Genomic DNA, 21439 nt, shown 5'->3' on the forward strand with positions numbered 1-21439 from the left:
CCCACTAAGCAATTTTTTAAGATGTTTATTTCTGAGAGAGTAAGAGTCGGGAAGGGGTGTGGGGGAGGGGCAGAGAGCGAGGGAGACCGAGGATTCAAAGCAGAATTCACGTCAACAGCAGAGAGCTGGATGCGGGGCTCGAACCCACGAACTGTGAAATCATGCCCTGTGCCGAAGTCAGACGCTTAACTGACTGAGCCACCCAGGCGCCCCTGATGCACCTCTTTAAATGATGTCCCAGGATCTTCCATAAGCCCCCTAGCTAAGACACTCTGATTGTTTAATCATTAATCACAGCAAATTCTTCATTCCGTGTAACCCAAGCTCTTTCTTTGACAGTTTCCTCTTCCCCGGCTTCAGTAGAGATAGGTCACTGCCTGCTCTAACATTTGAGAGATCATGAAATAAAACATGATGCCTGCAGTGCTGCCCTGAGGTGCCTCCTGGATTCAACTACACGTTCAGATCACAGGCCTTCCAGGGGCCACACTGGTCTTTAGTCAGAAAATGTGGCGAATAATCCTAACTGACCAGCCTGGCAGCATCACCAGCTCATCACACGGAGCTCTGGTGTTAGCCTGCATAGCAGTCGGCTCAGGTACAAGGAGATAAGAGCCTCGTTGCACAGGTGCTGGAGACGTGCTGGCATCAAGCCATTCTATTTTGAACTAGTTCCATGGGTTTCCAGCTTCCTCACAAAGACAAACACAGTTCAAAAAGTCACCACACGTAGAAAGGCCAAAGGACGGTGCCCAACCAGGGATGTGTAGTTCACACAAATCATCAGTGTAAAACAAGCCTTATTCTCCCCATTTGGACACTGGGGCTTAGAGAAGTGATAATAAGTGAGGGAGCCAGATCTCCTGACTCCAGAGACCACTCTTCTTTCTACTGCATCACAGCTGCCTCGTTGGAATTTCTGATCTTCAGTGTGACTGCAACATAGTCTTAACATAATTTGAGTGTGTTTTAGAGAAATATACAGTAATACCTTAATAGTTTCTAAAGTGCAATGGGTGGTCTTGTGATTATCTTATAAAATATTTGTGTGCAGTTTAAATGAGTAAATACATCTGAAAATTCCTGGTAGGAATTCAATAATTATTAATTGAATAATTCCTCCATTTGGGAGATCCCTGAATGACTTCTAAGGGCAATAGCTTTGACCTAGAAGTCTGAGACATGTTGAACAGGTGGCCCCTCCCGGATTACAGCAGGCCGTGTGTATAGCTGTCATTTGTCCCCAACCACAATTAAATCTTCAGCGACAGCAAACACAGGGCCTCTCACCCGCAGAGCAACAGGCCAAAATGTAATTAGCTGGGGGGGGGGGCGCAGGGGAGGCCTTAGACTAGGTCACCCAAGTCACTGTTTTCCGAGTGGCATGGAAGGACAGAGCCAAGTCAGACCCCGAGGCAGGATGCTCACAAGCCTTAACTTGCAAGCAAGCTGGACTCCCGCCTTCCAAAGAGACTACAGAGGCCATGCAAGTTATCTACAACAGAAAATGTAGTAAATGCCTTACTAATTATAGTTGTTTAGTTTGCTGTTTAGAAAAAGAAGACAGGATACATACTTGGTGTAACTGAAAGACTAGGAATCCAATGATTATGTAACATGCAAGGCCTTTTGACCGCGACCTGGCATTTCGGCCTCATAAACACACTCTCACCTTTGCATGTTGGTGTTTCTCCTTCGCAGAAGGCCTTATCCCTGATCTTTTCCGACTAGTCCACTCTGACTCATCCTTCGATACCTAGTCCAAACTTTCCAGAACTGAACTTTGCAGAATGTTTTCCTTCTCTCACCTGGAGGCAGAAGAAAATTCTTCTATTGGACCATATATCTTGACTGTGGGCTCAGAAAACCAGGTCCGCAGGAATTATTAACCCTTTGATGATTTTTGCCAAGCTTTTTTGAGTAAAAGAACCCACATTTGATAGCCTGGAGGTTGAGGGGAAGACCCCTATGTTGTGCCCCAGGCCTTTCTTCAACCTCATTCCCTAAAAAAAACCAGCCAGACCTGCTCACTTCATGAAAGCTGATGAAAGAGACTTCCTACTTGTGGCATTTTACTTTTTTACCTTAACTGAAGAATTTTTCAGTAAAAATGGATTTCCTTTTTTTATTTTGGAAAATCACCATGAAATAAAGCATTGATTATCTGAATATTTGTACCAAATTTTATGCACAATATGATATTAACATAACTTCAATACTCAGATATCTCAGAGCCAGTAAAAGGAAGCTTGTATGATCTTTAATGACCCAGTAAAAGTGATGCAAATATTACAAGAGTGAGCTCACAAGAGTCATATTCATGTTTCCCTGACACAAGAATGAGGACTGAAGAGACCAAGAAAATGTCAAGGGGAAATTACTTAGAATTAGTGCATCCAAACTTAATTTCAAAAGAGCCTTTTGAAAGCACTGTCCCTCCAGAGTTGGGGTTTTCTGCAAGTCAGAGGATACAGCGCCACCTACTGGCCATGAAATTTGCCGAGCTGCTAGGAAGGGTTGAGGGGATTTGGGTTCAGGAGCAAAAGTGCCCCCAGAGATTTAAATCTCAAGATATTTTAGTGTTGATGGCAACTGGAGGTTGCTTCTTGTGCACAACGGACTCTCAGGGGAAGGAATGGGAAATGGTGTGATCTGGGTTCTGGCTGTGAGGAACCAAACCACTCCCTGATCTAAAACAGTGGTTCTCAGGGGCGCCTGGGGGGCTCAGTCAGTTAAACGTCTGACTTCGGCTCAGGTCGTGATCTCACAGTTCGTGGGCTTGAGCCCCACGTTGGGCTCCATGCTGACAGCCAGCTCAGAGCCTAGAGCCTGTTTCAGATTCTGTGTCTCCCTCTCTCTCTGCCCCTCCCCTGCTCATGCTGTCTCTCTCTCTCTCAGAAATAAATATAACAGTCTTAAAAATTAAAAAAAAAAAACAGTGGTTCTCAGGGGCGCCTGGGGGGCTCAGTCAGTTAAACGTCTGACTTCGGCTCAGGTCGTGATCTCACAGTTCGTGGGCTTGAGCCCCACGTTGGGCTCCATGCTGACAGCCAGCTCAGAGCCTAGAGCCTGTTTCAGATTCTGTGTCTCCCTCTCTCTCTGCCCCTCCCCTGCTCATGCTGTCTCTCTCTCTCTCAGAAATAAATATAACAGTCTTAAAAATTAAAAAAAAAAAACAGTGGTTCTCAGGGGCGCCTGGGGGGCTCAGTCAGTTAAACGTCTGACTTCGGCTCAGGTCGTGATCTCACAGTTCGTGGGCTTGAGCCCCACGTTGGGCTCCATGCTGACAGCCAGCTCAGAGCCTAGAGCCTGTTTCAGATTCTGTGTCTCCCTCTCTCTCTGCCCCTCCCCTGCTCATGCTGTCTCTCTCTCTCTCAGAAATAAATATAACAGTCTTAAAAATTAAAAAAAAAAAACAGTGGTTCTCAGGGGCGCCTGGGGGGCTCAGTCAGTTAAACGTCTGACTTCGGCTCAGGTCGTGATCTCACAGTTCGTGGGCTTGAGCCCCACGTTGGGCTCCATGCTGACAGCCAGCTCAGAGCCTAGAGCCTGTTTCAGATTCTGTGTCTCCCTCTCTCTCTGCCCCTCCCCTGCTCATGCTGTCTCTCTCTCTCTCAGAAATAAATATAACAGTCTTAAAAATTAAAAAAAAAAAACAGTGGTTCTCAGGGGCGCCTGGGGGGCTCAGTCAGTTAAACGTCTGACTTCGGCTCAGGTCGTGATCTCACAGTTCGTGGGCTTGAGCCCCACGTTGGGCTCCATGCTGACAGCCAGCTCAGAGCCTAGAGCCTGTTTCAGATTCTGTGTCTCCCTCTCTCTCTGCCCCTCCCCTGCTCATGCTGTCTCTCTCTCTCTCAGAAATAAATATAACAGTCTTAAAAATTAAAAAAAAAAAACAGTGGTTCTCAGGGGCGCCTGGGGGGCTCAGTCAGTTAAACGTCTGACTTCGGCTCAGGTCGTGATCTCACAGTTCGTGGGCTTGAGCCCCACGTTGGGCTCCATGCTGACAGCCAGCTCAGAGCCTAGAGCCTGTTTCAGATTCTGTGTCTCCCTCTCTCTCTGCCCCTCCCCTGCTCATGCTGTCTCTCTCTCTCTCAGAAATAAATATAACAGTCTTAAAAATTAAAAAAAAAAAACAGTGGTTCTCAGGGGCGCCTGGGGGGCTCAGTCAGTTAAACGTCTGACTTCGGCTCAGGTCGTGATCTCACAGTTCGTGGGCTTGAGCCCCACGTTGGGCTCCATGCTGACAGCCAGCTCAGAGCCTAGAGCCTGTTTCAGATTCTGTGTCTCCCTCTCTCTCTGCCCCTCCCCTGCTCATGCTGTCTCTCTCTCTCTCAGAAATAAATATAACAGTCTTAAAAATTAAAAAAAAAAAACAGTGGTTCTCAAAATCTGCTGCACATTCGGGCCTTGAACAATCCCGATGCTCAGTCTGCCCTAGACCAGTGAAGTGCTCTGGGATGGGCCCCAGGCATCAGTGAGTTTTAAATCTCCTCAGGTGACTCCAACAGACAGCTGAGACCTGCTGTTGGTAGGGCAGTATCCCATCTCCAGCTGGTTTCCCCCAGTGCTGACCCCAGAAGCTTCAGTTGGTGTTAAGATCAGCAGAATAACAGGTACATGTTCCTGCCCTGTCTTAGGGCTGTGATCGGAGAATGCCTCCCTCAAGGTCAGAGAGGCCCCCGTGTGAGAGTCTGCCCCCCCCACTTACAAAACTAACTTTGTTGAGGCATAACTGACACAGAATCAACTGTAAGTATGTTAAGTGTACAATTGGACAAGTTTTGATATAGCCGTGAAACCACCACCACAATGAACCACCCCCTCATAATGAACATACTCTTCAGGACTGAGCTAGGAGAGTCTGTTTTACACTGCTGTTCCACAAGCATTTAATATCCCACGCCAGGCTGGGGATCGTGCTGGGGAGAAGGAAACACAGACTCACCATGCACCACCTCTATCCTGGGGGAGCTGGCTTTGGGGCGTAGCTCGGGTGTGGGGGAGGCATCTCTCTACCTGAGAGCCTGTGGGGGGAAGGAGAGAATTCGGAGCAGCTGGTCATGATGGTTTAGCCGATGAAGACAGTTGGAGGTGATTATTAGCAGTTGAAGGAAAGGGGCTTTCCAAGTGCAGGGAACAGCATGAGTGGAGGAATGGAGGTATGAAGAGGTGTGTTTGCGTAGGTACAGCTGTGTCCGAGAGCTAGTGCCCTGGGGGGAAGGGGGGAGCATGAGGCAAAGCTGAAGCAGTTGGTGGTGTGATGAGACGCAAGAGCCTGCCTCCATTCTGGGAGCTTCTTTCTCTCAGTGGAGAACCCCTGAAAGCCTGAAGCCCGGGGGCATTGTATCTGATTTGCATCTTAGAATGTTCATTCTGATGGCCCTCCAAGATTTCAGGACAATCCGTTTGGGAAACCCTTGCCAAATTCCCAGTGAGCAGAAACAAATGAATTGTAGGTCATATTATATGAGAATCAAAAGCAACTTCGTATGTGGAAGCCATTTTCCTAAACATTACACATATACATATTTAGAGCAATCTTTTATTTAAACAAAAGCAATGAAAATCTCTGAAAAATGAATGATACTCTAGTCCATGAAGCCCAGAGTTTGTATGGCCCAGGATGTTCGAGAAGTGATGAAGACTGGCATGCTGTGATGGGGGCACAAGGAAGGTGGGTCTGTTTAGAAAAGATGCTCAAATGGCCTACTTCTGGCACTGAGTCCAGAATCATCTTCAAGGGTAAAGGAAGTAACATGCAGATTGTCTGTGACACAAGTTACAAGGTCAGCCCATTTTAACTTACATCTATGTAAACACCAAGTCTTCTGCGGTGACCTGATGGCTGATATCTTTATAAGTATTAACAGCTCATAAGAGTGTTTCTTTTATCCTGTTCACCCCCCAATCTTGAGAACACAAGTGATATCAGTGAGGATGCTTTCAACTTCAAAAACGGAAAGTACTATTCACAGTGGACTGACAGTAAAGTCCAGAAGCTTCAGGCATGGTCAGATCAGAGCTCCAGCTCCATTCTTCCACGGTTCTCTCAGCTCTGCCCCCCTCTACATGTCAGCTCAGCAAAACTGAAGCAGTCCGAGGCCTCATGGCGTTAAGCCCTCCTTGAGAGAACAAAGAATTTCTCTTCCTCCAAGTTTCCTACCCAAACTGGGGGTTTTATTCTAATTGCATCCTCTTACGCCATGTGTTCACTAAATCAATCACTGGCAAGGGGGATGGGGTTCCACTCATGGCCTTGGGCCAACCTAGACCTGCCCTTGGGGCTGGGGTCAGATCAGTCCCATCCAAAATGCTTGGCTGGAGACAAGTTAGGATGTGCACAGGGAAGCAGCTGAAAATGTCTACTGCGTGACTTAAAAATTACCCTGAGTGGTCTAACAGCCCCTAACAAGGACAGCAGATATCAATCTTGTTTGCCATGTGTCACATTTGCTATTGAAAGTGAGACTCACTGTCGTGTGCATCCCCAAACGCCCCATAGATAAGGAAGGACACCACCTACCAAAGACACTTTATTAATTACTTTTACAGTTAATAGTCAAGAACAAATAATAATAACAAGAAATAAAAATAACTTGCAAGGGGACCAGATATCAGACATAAACAAGGACACTATTAACAGTAAAGAAAGCCTATGCTGGGCATGGCTCTATGTGGGCTGGTGGCTACTGCTAAGTCTGTCCCCAGGGAAGGCCGAGGACGCCACGAAGCACCTTTGGACTCTGCATTACAAGGCTGGACACCTGCGTCCAGTCACAAGCTCTCTCTTTCCCCAGCAGCCAAACAGAATATCTGCAGTTTCGAAGTGACTTCCCGCTCTTGCTCCTGGGGTTTCGTCTCCACACTTGTACTTAGGCTCTGAGTCGGGGCAGGACGTGAGGGGGAGGAAATGTCTGGTCGCTCATTGAGGAGGGGATCTGAGGACGAAGGTGACCGTGCATGCCTGCCTTCATACTCTTCCTCCGGGCCCAGCCTCCTGTGCCTCCGTCCCCTCCACTCTTGGTTACATTTCTCTTTCTCCCTGCCTCTACCCGCTGCCGGCATTTCAAAAACTTTCGAAGGTACTCCATGGTGGATATTTCTAGTCTGTACCTTCTAATTAACATCAAAAAGATCCTGGATTCCCAGTCACTTCTCCTGCAAAAAGCTGAGACAGGTCTTTTCTTCTGTCTTCTTGGTGTGAGGCCAGGTCACAAGCTCCTGTTAGGTCAAAGGTGATAAAATCCTTGGATTTGGGGGCTAGAAGTAGCATCCTATTTTAACTTGTGACAGAATAAACCCGAGAAACTTGAAAGATGGTAGATGGTATTTCTTCTCTCCCCACCCCCGCACCCCCGTCCCCATAGCTGATGTGTAAGAGTCTCTCAGAATTAGGTCACTTATCTGTAGGCTCTCAACTCAAAGTAACATTCTCCCAGGAGCAAACAATCCTGAGGAGCTTTCCTCTAGGTTGGAAATGGTTATTGTTGTCAGGAAAGACAAAAAAAAAAAAAACAAACCCAAAAAACCTAACCGTTGTACCGATTGGACAAAATCAACTGCCTTACAAGTGCAAATCGCATCTATGTGCATTTAATTTCATAGTACTTAGCAAACCAGCCGCATTCACTGAGAATAGTCACAACTTCCACTGAGAGAGGCTAGGTGCTGGCTGTCGGAGAAACACCAAAGGCCAGATCTTCATGGGCGCTCACTTGTCCATTAGTCTTTCAGACACTCAAAGTAAAGACTCATACGTTGGGTTGAGGGCCATGGACAGTCCCCAGTTTTTGCCATTCTAGACAAAAAGAGAGAAAGAGAGAGGGGGGAGGACAACTTTTAGAAAGGAACTTTACAACAGCAACATATGAGAAAATTTAGATTAATAAATTATTAACATTACTTTACATTACTTGAATCCTATTATTTAAATTAGAATAGTCACTGTGCTAGGTTCTTACACATATTAGCTTATTTTATTTTTTATCCTATAAGATAGGCTTTATTTTGTCCATTTCATAGATGAGAAAACAAACCCAGAGAAGTCAAATAACTTGTCAAAGATCACACAGCTAGTACTAGTAACAGAAGATGCAAGGTTTCAAACTCAGGTCTGACTCTAAATCCCATGCTTATTCTACCTCTAAAGGATTCTCTTCAGAGATTATGCTTAAAGTAAAGGCTCCCTGCATAAGGAATAAAGGAGGTTTTACTGAGTTTGCTGGTTAGGGTTCACCTTGGGGAGGGGGGGCAGCAGACACTCTCATAAGGGGACACCCATTCTTGACTACTGCTGACTAGGCCATGTGTCTGACCCAACATGGCACCTTCTTGTGCAAGTCAACCCCTTGTACACACATTTACCATTTAGACTTCCATGACTAAAGAAAACTTTATGTGCAAAATAAATCATGGGATTTCAAAATAGAGATAAGCCAAGTTTTCCCAGAATGTTTCCAGGGCATTAAGATCCTCGGAGGGTGGTGTGCTTGCCTGGGCAGTCTGTAGAAGAAGTGTAATGTGCACAGAGAATGTGGAGCCTATGCCCCCCTTCCTCAGCACCCTCTGCCATCTTCCCAAGCCAGGAGGGCTTCCTTCATCCTCTTTATAATCTACTCTTCTAGGTGGGCCTCACTCCCGCCGCTCCCCCTTTCCCTTCCTCCCCTAGTCTTCCTTCTTTTAAGAATTCATTTCTCTCCTTGCTGGTCTTCCTTTACCTCTCTCTCCTCTGGCCCCCTTTGCCTCTTCACTTCCTTCCTTCCTTCCTTCCTCCCTCCCTTCCTTCCTCCTTCCTTCGTTCCTCCCTCCCTCCCTCCCTTCCTTCCTTCCTTCCTCCTTCCTTCCTTCCAGCTCAGGCCCATAGTCCTCTTTCCCCATAAAAGTCGCCTCTTACAGTTTCATTCAGATCACATGAAATAATGCCAGCACAATTATCCAATACAAATCTAATGAATACAAGTTATGCTCCTTGAAAATCCTCCCAAGGGAAATAAAACACCATCAGCCTAACTGCCTTATCTCTCTAGAAATTGATTGGGTTATGCCTAGAGGTCTGGGGAGAGGAAAGGAGAGATTTCTTTGCCTTTATATGGGCAGGCTGGAAGGAATCCACAGAAGTATGTTTACATCCAACACTTCTTCCCAGGCCTGACTCAGTCCTAGGTACTTAAACAGCCTAGGAATTGTCATCACAAAGACTGGAGTTATATCTGTAGAAGTTTGTAATTTAAAGGGACCTTGATGACATCTAAATTGTTTTTCTTTTTATAGCTGAGGAAAGAGAAGGCCAGGGAAATTAAGTGATGCATCTAAAGTCACATAGATGGTCAGTGTTAGGGACCAAGTGGTGGCTGTTCAACAATAGGAGGAAACATCCTCTAGTCTTTCTCTTTTGATTAGAAAATAAACCCAGAAAAGACTGCAAGGAACCCAGCACTTGAAGATACAATAGCCCAGTCCCTGCTCTGTCCTGGGCATCTTACTCAAAAGCACGCTGACTCACCTAGTAGTCGGGGCGGGGCATACTTCTCTGGTTTGCATAGGGATTGGGTAGCTGACCCGAGACGTTTGTCCTGATTTTAGGGAAGATGCTCCCATCTGCTCCTAGATTGCTGAAGCCTGTAGTCTGCCTCAGTCTCAGATTTTGAAATTCGTTCTCAATCAGGTTCTGTTCTTCAGTATTCTTGTGGCTGTTCTTTGATCTATAAATGGCAACAAGAATTAGGATCTGACAATGGCAGAAAGTTCCTTGAAACAGACGTTAATATCCTTTTTTTTTTTNGATGGCCAACAGACACATGAAACGTTAATATCCTTTTTAAAAAATATTTTAAAATTTTGAAATAAGTTCGAATTTACATATAAGGCACAAATCAAAAATTACAGCTTCCATATGTCCATCGCCCTGATTCCTCAATTTGTTAACATTTCTGAACCATTTAAGAGTAAGTTCTTAGGGGGTGCCTGGGTGGCTTAGTCGGTTAAGCGTCCGACTTTCGCTTAGGTCATGATCTCGCAGTTCGTGGGTTCGAGCCCTGCGTCGGGCTCTGTGCTGACTGCCAGCTCAGAGCCTGGAGCCTGTTTCAGTCTGTGACTCCCTCTCTCTCTGACCCTCCCCTGCTCACGCTGTCTCTCTCTCTCCTAGAAATAAATAAAAAATTAAAAAAAAAAAAAGAGTAAGTTCTTAGATGCCCCAGGACAAATAATATTTCATCACTTAGTGTAGATTGCCTAGGTTTTAGGACAATCTCCTAGTAAGCTCTCCGTAACCATCAAAACCAGAACATTAACACTGGTCCAACAGTGTCATGTAATTCTGTTGGTCTCATGGAAATCTTGCTAATAATGTTACTATTCTTAGGGTGCTTTTGAATTATATATGGAAATAATCATAGAGGTCAAAGAGAAAAGATGATTTGTGGCACCATTTTTCATTCAAGTAAAGTCAATGTGTGCGGAAGCACCTAGGTGAACAAAACAAGTTCAAGGTATAAAGGTCTTACAAGGAGAAAAAGGCATTTCCCAGGCTCTGCTATAGTCCCTCAAGGACCTCAAGTGGAAGTGCCAAAGCCAAGGGTATGCACTTGCAGGTGAGGGAGGTACCTGCCCCTGATGAACTGTTCCCTGACCACAGACCTACCCCTGCCGTGCCCGGATGCCACAGTGGGGGGTGCATTGGCTGCATCTCTGATGCCCACAGGACCCTCCCAGGGTGACAGTCACCCACTGGAAATGTCATAAGGGAAGACCCACTCACCCTGTGGATCCTGGTGGCCATCCTAGCCTATAACAGAGTTCCCTCCCTTTGAGAGCACTCCTGTCTAAGGAGAGACTTCCTTCCCTTTGAAATGGGCAAGAAATTATAATTCTTGATGTGTTCCAAGAATCATGAATCTGAGGCTAGGAGTAAACAGGGCTCTGAGGCAGGGAGGATGAGCTGAGAAACAGAGTTGTCATGGGGTCACAAGGTTCCACAAACAGGCCTGAGGACACTGGACACCCCAGACAGTTAGCCATCCTCCTAGGAAAGGAGGAGACAGCCTTGGTCTAGAACAGAATGTTCTCGCCATCTTCCTAGAAAAGGGAAATTCACATTCCCAGTTCCCAGCTTTGTATCCTTACAATAAAGGCTCTAGGGCAAAGAGTTAATATCAAACGAATTAAAAAAAAGAAGAAGAATCAAAATGTATTTATCCTTTCACATTTTGGTGCAAAAATACCTATTTTGCCAAAACGTAAGATATGAGCTAAATGTTACAAACAAGTAGCTTTGTTTTTGCCAAAGTGAATCCCCACTTGGCACATTTAGAAAGGGAACGGAGATAATAGCGTTCTCTCTCCCTATGGAGAGAGAGAATGGAGGGAACTTTATTGAAATATTTGTTGAATAAATGAAAATACTTGACTCAAGTTCTTAGGAAGAGCACCTAAGGCACCAGGCTGCCCAGTGACTCTCCTGACGTTGTTGTGAGGCCCACTGCCTCGGGGTCCTGGGCCGGCAGGGATGCAGTGATGAGACTGCACTTGACAATATCAGGGAGGTTGAGAACTGCTAACAGAGGGTTTCCGTGACATCAGAAAATAGTTGCTATGTCATCATGTGCTAAGTAAAAATAAACCTTAACTATATATTTTTTTAAAACACAAAGGATACAGGGGCTCCTGGGTGGCTCAGTCGACTGACTGTCCCACTCTTGACTTCTGCTCAAGTCCCGGTCCCACAGCTTGTGAGTTTGAGCCCCACATTGAGCTCTGTGCTGACAGTGAGAAGCCTGCTTGGGATTCTATCTCTTCCTCCCGTCCACTCTCTCTCTCTCCCTTTCTCTCTCAGAAATAAATAAATAAAAATTTTAAAAAGTAATTAAAAATTAAAATTTATGTATACATAACATACAATATTATGTATAGGTATATTACATTATATAATATATTGTGTGATATTATATTATAATATAATACGAAATTATTTCTATAAGGTCATTGAAAAAGAAAAAAATCTGGAAAGCTAAAAGCCAAAATATCAGTTGCCTCAGGGTGGTCAATTTTGTGAGTGATTTTTTAATTGCGCTCCTTTACACATTTTTCTGTTTTCTTCAGTGATGATGTATGGCTTATATAAGCCAAAGAAAATTAAGGGAAGAAGAAAAGCTAACCGGCCCACAGGATTAGAGAGGCCTTGCCTTATTTCTCTCCTCTTGCCGCAGGAAGGCTGGGTATATTTAAAACCCCAAGCATGATGCTGGTGGTGCTGTGCCCTGGGGAGAGGGACACGTCCACTACGTACCTCACTGAGAAGATCAGTGCGATCACCAGGCTGAGAATGAGGACGCCCGCGATGGTGCCCACAATAGTGAGGATCAGCTGAAATTCTGAAAAGGAAAAGCACAGAGTAGGCACAGCCTCCCACAAGCAGCCCCCACTGTCTACTGCACAGGCACACGTGTTCCCAGTGGTCCTTGACTGTGGGTCCAGTCCCCGACCCCACCAGGGCCAGCCTAGGTGGCAGGTTAGGTGGGAGACTCATCTCCTTTTGCGCCATCCCCACAACTGTATCTTCAAAACCCGATCAGAAGAGGCTGCCTTCCCAGACAAAAGAAGACCAAAACCACCAAGGAGGCCATGGTCAGTGGCAGGGCCTTCCTGGACACTGTGGGAGATGAGATCTCAACTGAGGTCCACATCCCCGCCTCACCTCTGCTGCCTGTGCCTGCCCACCATATGTGGCCTTGCTGATAAGCAGGGAGAGCTAGGCCAAAGTTAAATTTCTCATTAATAGAGGCTTGATACAATCAGTGAGGGAAGAGTTCATTAGGGCCCATTCTCTTCTTCTAGAGCTGCTCTGGCTAGCACTATTGAGAGCTACAAATGTGGCTATGAGATGGCCTGTGAGTATAACACCCACAGATTTCAAACACACAGTATGAAAAAAGGTAAAATTTCTCACTAATAACTCTTACATTGATCATATATTGAAAAATGATATTTTTGGTATATGGAGTGAAATAAAATGTTATTAAAATAATTTCATTTATCTTTAAAAATTTGACTTAGGGGTCCCTAGGTGGCTCAGTCAGATAAGCATCTGACTTCAGCTCAGGTCACGATCTCATGGTTCGTAGGCTCGAGCTGCATGTTGGGCTCTGTGCTGACAGCTCAGAGGTGGGAGCCTGGTTCAGATTCTATGTCTCCCTCTCTCTCTGTTATTCCCCCACTCACTCTCTGCCTCTTTGTCTGTCTCTCAAGTATAAATAAGATATTAAAACTTTATAAAATTTACTTGGAATTTTTAAAATTTCAAATTGAATATTGAATGAATCACGTTACATTTCTATTGGACAGTGTTATTCTAGAGCCCTTTGTCTCTTTCTGCTTTGGGAGCATAGACTGTGTCTGGAAAAGACCTCAGAAGTCATTTGATCCCAAACTCTCATTTTGTAGTGTGGATGCTGAAAGCCCAGAAGGAAGAAATGACTTGGCAAATCCAGCCTTGCAAACAAACATAGTAGCAAATATGGTAGCTTGTTGAGAGACTGTTGAGCCAACAGTCATGTTTCCTTCATCTTGGATCAGTAGTCTTTAGTTCATTAGGTAAGATTTAAAATATAATTAAAATATAAAGTCAGTATTGGCCCAGACTGGTGGTAGTGGGATGTGGGAGAGAATAAAGCGTCTGAACTTGCAACAACACATCATAAGCTAGTAAATGGCTCTGGAACGAAAAGACTTGAGTATCTCAGCGTCTGGTTTTTAGTTCTGCTCTCCCACGACCACAGACATTTTTGGAACATACTGGTCTTTTATCCTTGCTAGTAACAGAAAATGCATACTTCAGCCAGTGTACAGAATGAATAGGATGTTAGGAAGGCCTCTCAGGGTCGGGCCAAGTGCAGAGGGGCCAGCCCACCTCTTGGGCTGGGCTCTATTATTTCCTACAGCAGAGGTGCTGCTGCTCATGACCTCAGGGCAGGAATGGGATGGCCTGACCCAGAAAACCAACTGCAGCCACAGTTTCTCACTCTTTATAAAGGGAGCCAGAGACCTCGGAGTATGCCCCCTATTTCTCAGATGATTACTAACAAAGCAAAACTTTTACACTCACGGTCTTCACAGTTGATTCCACTGTAGCCAAAGGCACACCTGAAACACAATAATGGAAACCATTACAGAGGCTCCACGGGGAGCATGTCAGGTTCCCGCCAGCCTCCAGTCTTCCTTCCCATCTTCCTTTCAATCTTCCCCCCTTCTCCTTCTCTTCCTCTTTTCTGCCTTACGCTTCCATTCTCTCGGGTAAGCACCTTCCATGGAGCTCTGGAAAGTTGAAGAGAGTACACAATTCCCAGTGGCCCCATTTCCTACTGACTGAACACTCCATCCTCTGGGCTCCAGGAAGATTCGGCAATTCAGGCTAAGCTGAACCCCAGAGGCATGGAGCATTGTGGGTCCCCCTCAGCTGCAAGGCCACATGGCCCTGACACTTATCTGCTGCCCTGTGAGCCAGGGCTTGTTATTTACATTCTCTGAGCTTCACTTCCCTCACTTGCAAATGGGGAACAAATCCATTCCTGACAGCGCTGTTTGGGAGGCGTATTACCTAGCATGGTTCCTAGTGCACAGATAAATGTTCAAAACCCATTGATGACAATAACGGTGATAGGATCGTGCTCTTATCTTACCAACTTATGGAAGCATTCCAACATCCTGACCCGAAACCCACACATATGTCTACAAGTTCTGTCCTTTTTGGCTAACTCCAGCTGTGGCAAGATAAAAAAAAGAGTGGTTGCTCTTACTCTTGACAGTTCCCTTGATCATCTTTCTGGTAGCCTGAGAGGCACACGCATTCAGTGTTCACGCCGTTCTTGTTCACCAAGCATTGCTTATGATGGTCTGCATCGCAGGCATCAGGACACTTTGGAGCAGAGGCTTTAAAAGAGAATTTGAGTGATTTTCAGAAACAATCCCTTCAACACCCAAGTGATATGTCACAGAACATAATTGTTCACATTGCTTTTTCTGGGTCAGGTGAGGTGCTCCCTGGCTGTGCACATGACAGGCTCCCTGTGAAGCCACACACAGGCTTCCTCATCAGCTTGGAGCCAAGGCTTCGGTCCAAGTCCATGTGCTAAAGCCCAAATCCACACCCCTTAGACACATGGACACTGGAGCAGTAAAGCTTGTATTTTGCAAATGTGAAAGGAGACAGGGTGGGGGTTGTGAAGAAATTGCACAAGTAGGTAGAACACTCACCAACACACGCAGGGATCTGGGGGTTGGGTCTTTCCATCCCCGGCTTGCATTTACACAGCAAACCACTGTCACAGTTGTCTTGCTCATTTTCCTTTTCACAACCATAAAAATCACACAGGTTTTGTTCTGAGAGGTACCAACAATTCAAAAATATAGTCAGCAAGACAATACAGATCAAGTAACTTGTGAAAGCATTTTACTCCATTGTTATACACACCTTTCTATACATTTGGGGGATTTAACAAAAGAAAATCTAGGATATTGAAATCCAACTCCCTAATTTTCCCTTCTATGATCATGTCCTTATATTGTTCAGTTCAAATTAGTTCAATACAAGGTAGTGCAATTATGTTCAAGGGCAAGATCTCTTTTTCACTTAGTTCTATGCTGGGTTCCACAGGGGACATGGGAGCTATATAACTTTTGGGCCCCATCCTTGTGGAATTACATGGCTGAGCCCCACACAAAGTCACCTTAATCAACTCACAGTCCAGACTTTAATGGGAATTCAGAGGCTCAACTAGCTAAAGACAACCTCGTGAAGGAGACAGGAGGTGGGCTAAGTTTTGAAGGATAGGGAAGATTTGAGCAGTCACAGAAGAGGCAGTCAGTCAAGTGGAGTAAACTACCATGAAAAGAAGCAAAGGACCCTTGTCAGGGAGTAGTGAAGTTATCCATGGGCAGGGGAGAGGTGCTGTGGTGAGGTAGAAGAGGGATGAGAATTCTTGGCCCTGCCATTTACTGTCTATGAGCTGTAGGTTCAATCATTTGATTTTTGATGGATCCAAGTGTCCTCTATCTATAAAATGGGGCTAATAATTCTTGTTTCACATCTTTGTTGTGAGAATTGAATGAGCTAATGTCAATGCAAGTGCCCACTACAGGAACCTCAACAAGTGATCGTGCTTTTGTTCATTCACAGATAGAGCAAAGTTTGAATGCCAGGCTTGACTTTTATTCTACAAGCCTGAGAATCCATTGGTAGATTCTGAGCAGAAGCATGGCATGAGAATGCATTCTTTTAAGAATGTTAGTTAGGAAGCATGTTGGAAGACATTAGGGATAAAAAGATGAATCTGAGAATAGAGTGGGGGGGGGGACAAGCACAGGAGCAGGTGAAACAGATAAGTAACTCTCTTCTAAACATCCCACACCTGTAACCAACGTTCCTTCAACACCTGCCATTTGAAAATACCTCTGACTAGGAACACCTGCATGACTCAGTCGATTAAGTGTCTGGCTTTTGATTTCGGCTCAGGTCATGATCTCACCGGCTCCTGTACTGTCAACATGGGATTCTCCTGTGGGATTCTCTCTCTCTCTCTCTCTCTCTCTCTCTCTCTGCCCCTCCACCACTTATGCTCCCTCTCTCTTTCTCTCTAAAAAATAAACTTTTTTTTAAAAAATGAAAATATCACCAACTAAACTTCTAGGGGAAAAGATTCTATAGTTTTTAATACAGAAGAGGGAATTTCTTTTAAGAAGCTGGACAGCAGGAAAAGGTGTTTTCCTCTGACAGTTCTGAGGATCTCACTTGCATCTTCTGGGCGTTTTATGCTCTGTGGCTATCTCTAGCTGGCATCATTTGATAATTTGTTAATGTATCTAAGAGCACATGCCTAGTCTCAGTCTGGAGCAATGTTGAGAGAAAGTGTCAAAAAAGAGCAGTTCTTGGAGTTGAGGCCAAATGGTTTCACGTGTGTCAGAGCTCAGAGCCAAGGCCATTATGAAGGAAAGCCAATATGGGAGAACTGCACAGGGGACCCCAATTTTATCTTAAAGAATGCACTGGTTATTTTCATCTAGTGACCACTCTGAGTGATCATTCCCCATGCTGACTGGGACCCTCAACTTGTTCACATTTGCTAGAAGTGATCTAGTCAAAATCAATGTATGTAATAAGATCTTTTCTTGCCTTGCTGGTAATTACACCTTTCAGTGGGTAGAGGTTCTGACTCCGTGAACTGCTACTCTGGACCAAATTCTGACCTCATGGAGAAATGCGGGGCAGGTAGAATTGATGGGTCTCTTGGAAGACAAGAACCAAGAGAAAGCCAAGAAAAGAGTGTGACTTTGAGAGAGTAAGTTGAAATGTTCAGAAAGGAAAAGGAGTTGGGGTGCCTGGGTGGCTCAGTTAAGTGTCCAACTTCAGCTCAGGGCATGATCAATTCATGAGTTCGAGCCCTGCATCAATATATATAAAAATTAATAATTAAATTTAAAAATTAAAAATTTTAAAAATAAAAAAATAATTAAATTTAAAAATTTAAAAAATAAATATTTAAAAAATAAAAAATTTTTTTAATTTGAAAAAAAGAAAAAGGAAAAGGTGTAGTAATGTGGCATGAGACTGGCAGATGAAAATAGTTCAAGAACATAGAAAGCTCTAGAAATGTAATATTTTTAATCAAAGAGATGATAATAACACATAAGAACAGAAAAGATAAAATAGTAGTCTCTTATTCAAAAACTAATTAAAGATAAAATGTAAGTCTAGCTGTGTAGCTGCTAATGATCCAATGAGCTATTTAAAACAAAGTGGAAAAGAAGGTCAGGCAACTTAAGAAGCGGGCATATGGTAGGGCGCCAGGGTGGCTCAGTTGGCTAAGTGTCCAACTCTTGGTTTTAGCTCAGGTCATGATCTCACAGTTTGTGAGTCCGAGCGCCACACCAAGCTCTGCACTGACAGCACGCAGCCTGCCTGGGATTCTCTCTCTCCCTCTCTCTTTGCCCCTCCTCCACTCTGTCTCTCAAAATAAATAAACTTTTATAAAAAGATGTGGGCATATGGTTTGCACAGGAAATTCTCAGATAAGATTTATAAACAAAATGAGGAAAGGAGGTCCCATAACCAAAGACAGAATATTAACAATGTGATAAAGCCTAGAGCCCCAAATGAGATCAACCTTGCCACCGACAAAACCCAAACAACAAACAAAAAACCAACAACAGAGAGCAAACAGGTAAAATAGAAAAACAGGTGAACAAATGGAGGGCTCTGTGTGTTATCCATGCTATGGGGCCCACAGAAAGGCCAGGCCTGGCTACTGTCATATTGATGGGTGACACGAGAGAAACACAACTAGTTTCCTCCAGTCTCTTCTGCCAGGAAAGAAACTCCGGGGAGAAGAGTTGAATGCACACTGCCGAGAGGCAGCAGCCCACGGAGAAGGTATGGTGCAGTGGGGCCTCCACTGTTGCAGGCAGAAGGTCAAGTGCTTTACCCCAGAGCATTTACATTCCAGATCCTGAGAGAACAGTGAGAGTCTGGGTGAAATCTTGAAGAAAGTGAAAAGTTGCTGGAAAACTCTACATGAACAGGATATGCGTATTTCTAAAAAGAGAAAACAGTTGTGCAAACTAGGCCATGGAGGTTACAATCATTAAAAAGCAAACATTTAAGAGACTCGAGGAAGAGTTTCAGCAGGAGCAAAAGAAAGGATGAGACAGGCAGGGGTGGCGGGTTACGGCCTGACAATAAATAAATTGTTCGTTGTTTCGGGCCGCTGAGGTTGGGGGTGGTTTGTGACACAGCAAAAGTGCGTTGTGCCAGGTGTGCTGGGGGCTTGCGTGTCAGCCTTAAGGGGACGCAGGGTAAGGAAGGCTTTCTATGATTCTTTGCAAGCTACAACTTGGTATAAAGCCTTCTTGTTTCTCCTTTATCTTTTCCTGTCCAGAGACCATCTGTTCAAGACTGCCTTCCAAAGAGAGGAGCAAAGTGGCCAGTGTGATAAATAGAGCCGAGTGAGGGAGGAGAGGGAAGAAGAATGACTAATTACCAGGCATTGGGCCCATCTGTGGATTCAGTTCTCCTGCTTTTCTTGCCCCCTTCTCACATATAATGGAAATGTTTACAAAAAGGGACATCTTCAGGTAAGCTTCAAATAAAATTACCGAATACTTACTAACATATCCTGTAAACTCTTTTTTGTGGCTTTCAATTGCTTTCTGAATGGATTCATACACGGTCGTCTCAGTTTCTTTGGTAGTTTGTGCGAAAATGTTTACGACTCCTACAGTGACAGGCTTGTCATTAGCACGTGTTTCCGATCTTGCTGAAGGAGAAGTGCTAAAAATGAAATGAATCCATCACTTGATGAACTGAACCGAAGAATCGACAGATTGATCTTCAAACCTCCCAGATTCCCCAGTCTCTCAGCTCCAACCCTGACCCACTGTCATAAATCCACAACTGGGGCCCGAACATGAAGGCCCGGGCTTGTAGCAAGCTAGCAATTAACAGGCCTGGAGCTCTCTCTCTCTTCCATGAGCTCTCAGAGGAAATCTATGGCTAAAACAATGTCCTGTTGGAAGGTATTGAGAAAAATTGTGGACAGTCCTTTTTAGGAGCTAGAAGTCTGAAACCAATCAGAAGAAGAACAAGTGACATCTGAAACAGTAAGTTGTCACTCTCTGTAGAAAATCAAGAGTAGGTCTTGGGGCGCCTGGTGGCTCAGTCGGTCAAACATCTGACTTCAGCTCAGGTCATGATCTCCTGGTTCCTGAGTTTGAGCCCCACATGGGGCTCTCTGTAGTCAGCATGGAACCCACGTCGGATCCAGTCTCCTTCTCTCTGCCCCTCTCCCATGCTCGCTCGCTCGCTCTCTCAAAAATAAGTGAACATTAAAAAATTAAATTAAAAATAAAAAGAGTAGGTCTCTTGCTGAGCTGGCAAACCTCACTTATACTTCAAGGGAGACAGAAGGGTGTGAGTGTACATTCCTCCCTTGCAGAGAGAGAGCAGCAGTCAACCACACTGAGTCTGGGCCATTCCCCAGAGGGCTGGGGGAGGGGCAGCAGGCAGATTCAGCTCAGGCGTGTGGTCGAGCCTGGCCACACGTGACACACCGAAACAAGAAGGGTGTGACTATAGGGAACATGAACGCAGAACACCACATCAGATCCCCCGATACTGAGCGCCTGCTACGAGCAAGACATTGCATGGTCTCTCACTACTGGGCACTGCAGTTTGGGGCCCCAAGAACCACTGTGCCAAGTTCTAATTCTTCCGCTGTCCAAGAGGAATCAAATGATACAACCACTGAAAGAGTTCCTTTCCTGGGTTGGGAAAGGACTTTCAAAAACCCCTTCCCTCTCCACCCTGTGACTGTGTGTGTGTGTGTGTGTGTGTGTGGCTGTGTGTGTGTGTGGGGGGGGGGTTACTTATTTTTTTAGGTCAGCTTCACACTCAGCCCAAGGCCCAACATGGGGCCTGAACTCACAACCCTTGTATCAAGACCTGAGCTGAGGTCAGGAGTCAGACACTTAACCAACAGAGCCACACAGGTGCCCCTGTGGCTGTGTTTTTAAGACTCATGATATATTTTTCCTGTTCTTTTTTTTTCCCTAGACTCCATTTTGACTTTTGAATAAATATCAGAAGGTTGGAAACAGAGCCAACCTACTTAGGAAATGTTTACTGCCACATTAGTTCTTCAGAACAATCGAGAAAATCCAAAATCGAATGGTCACCACAGAAGGGGGTCCAAAAAGCAAAATGGGCTTCAGATTCTAATTTAAAATTCCCTCCTGTGGTTAATTCCTGAGAGGACTTGGAGGTCACAATGGAACAGACAGGGCAGTGAGAAAGAGGTATTTGATACAAGTCCTTCTTTTTCAGGTGAAAAATGACCAGAAATCTACGGAATAATGTTGCAGGGGGGCTAGGAAAGAAAGGCTATCCACAGTTCATTCATCCAAAGAACCTACTAGCAACCCTCCAATTCAGGAAGCAAGCTATTACAATGAAGGGGAAAAATGGAACCACTGTATATTTAATGACAAAACACCATAGCATAAATGACCTATCTCCAAAGTACCCACTTTGGATCCACTTACCTCACTTCACTAATTACAGTCTGTCCATAATCAGTATTGTTAAATGCACTCTTAAACTGTGGAGGAGAAGAACAGATTTAGTAATAACCACAAAGAGGAGGGAATCCTCTAGGTGTTCACATAAACACATTTCTAACGTCCTTGGTATAAATATACATGGTTCATCACAGCGGTTTGCTCCTTGCATGTGCTGTTCTAACACCTTTTGAATAATTTTTGTTCCAAAAGACTAAGATTCTGATGTAAAGTCAGAGTTCTCCAGGAAAAAGACAGACACCTAAAGCACCCAGCCAAATCAGTGATCATATTTTTAAAATTAAGGAGACTAACTTACTGAGTTTGTATTTTCAAA

At 44.8% G+C, this 21439-nt stretch overlaps 1 protein-coding gene across 4 annotated transcripts in view; it reads right to left on the reverse strand.

Moving 5' to 3' along the window:
- Positions 1-6523: 6523 nt before the first annotated feature.
- The window catches only part of MUC13 (mucin 13, cell surface associated), a 31704-nt gene continuing 16788 nt past the window's right edge, over positions 6524-21439 (reverse strand). For all 4 annotated transcript variants that reach the window (XM_077767741.1, XM_077767743.1, XM_077767744.1 and 1 more), the window contains 8 exons: positions 21088-21143; positions 19155-19318; positions 15250-15375; positions 14793-14925; positions 14102-14139; positions 12287-12371; positions 9506-9704; positions 6524-7801 (listed from right to left, as the gene is read on the reverse strand). In XM_077767741.1, the coding sequence (XP_077623867.1) occupies positions 9506-9704; positions 12287-12371; positions 14102-14139; positions 14793-14925; positions 15250-15375; positions 19155-19318; positions 21088-21143 (801 nt within the window). In that variant the 3' untranslated portion in view covers positions 6524-7801. The remainder of the gene's footprint in view (positions 7802-9505; positions 9705-12286; positions 12372-14101; positions 14140-14792; positions 14926-15249; positions 15376-19154; positions 19319-21087; positions 21144-21439) is intronic.

The sequence above is a fragment of the Crocuta crocuta genome, unplaced genomic scaffold, assembly GCF_008692635.1.
Source record: "Crocuta crocuta isolate KB4526 unplaced genomic scaffold, BGI_CrCroc_1.0 scaffold45, whole genome shotgun sequence".
Lineage (NCBI taxonomy): Eukaryota > Metazoa > Chordata > Mammalia > Carnivora > Hyaenidae > Crocuta > Crocuta crocuta.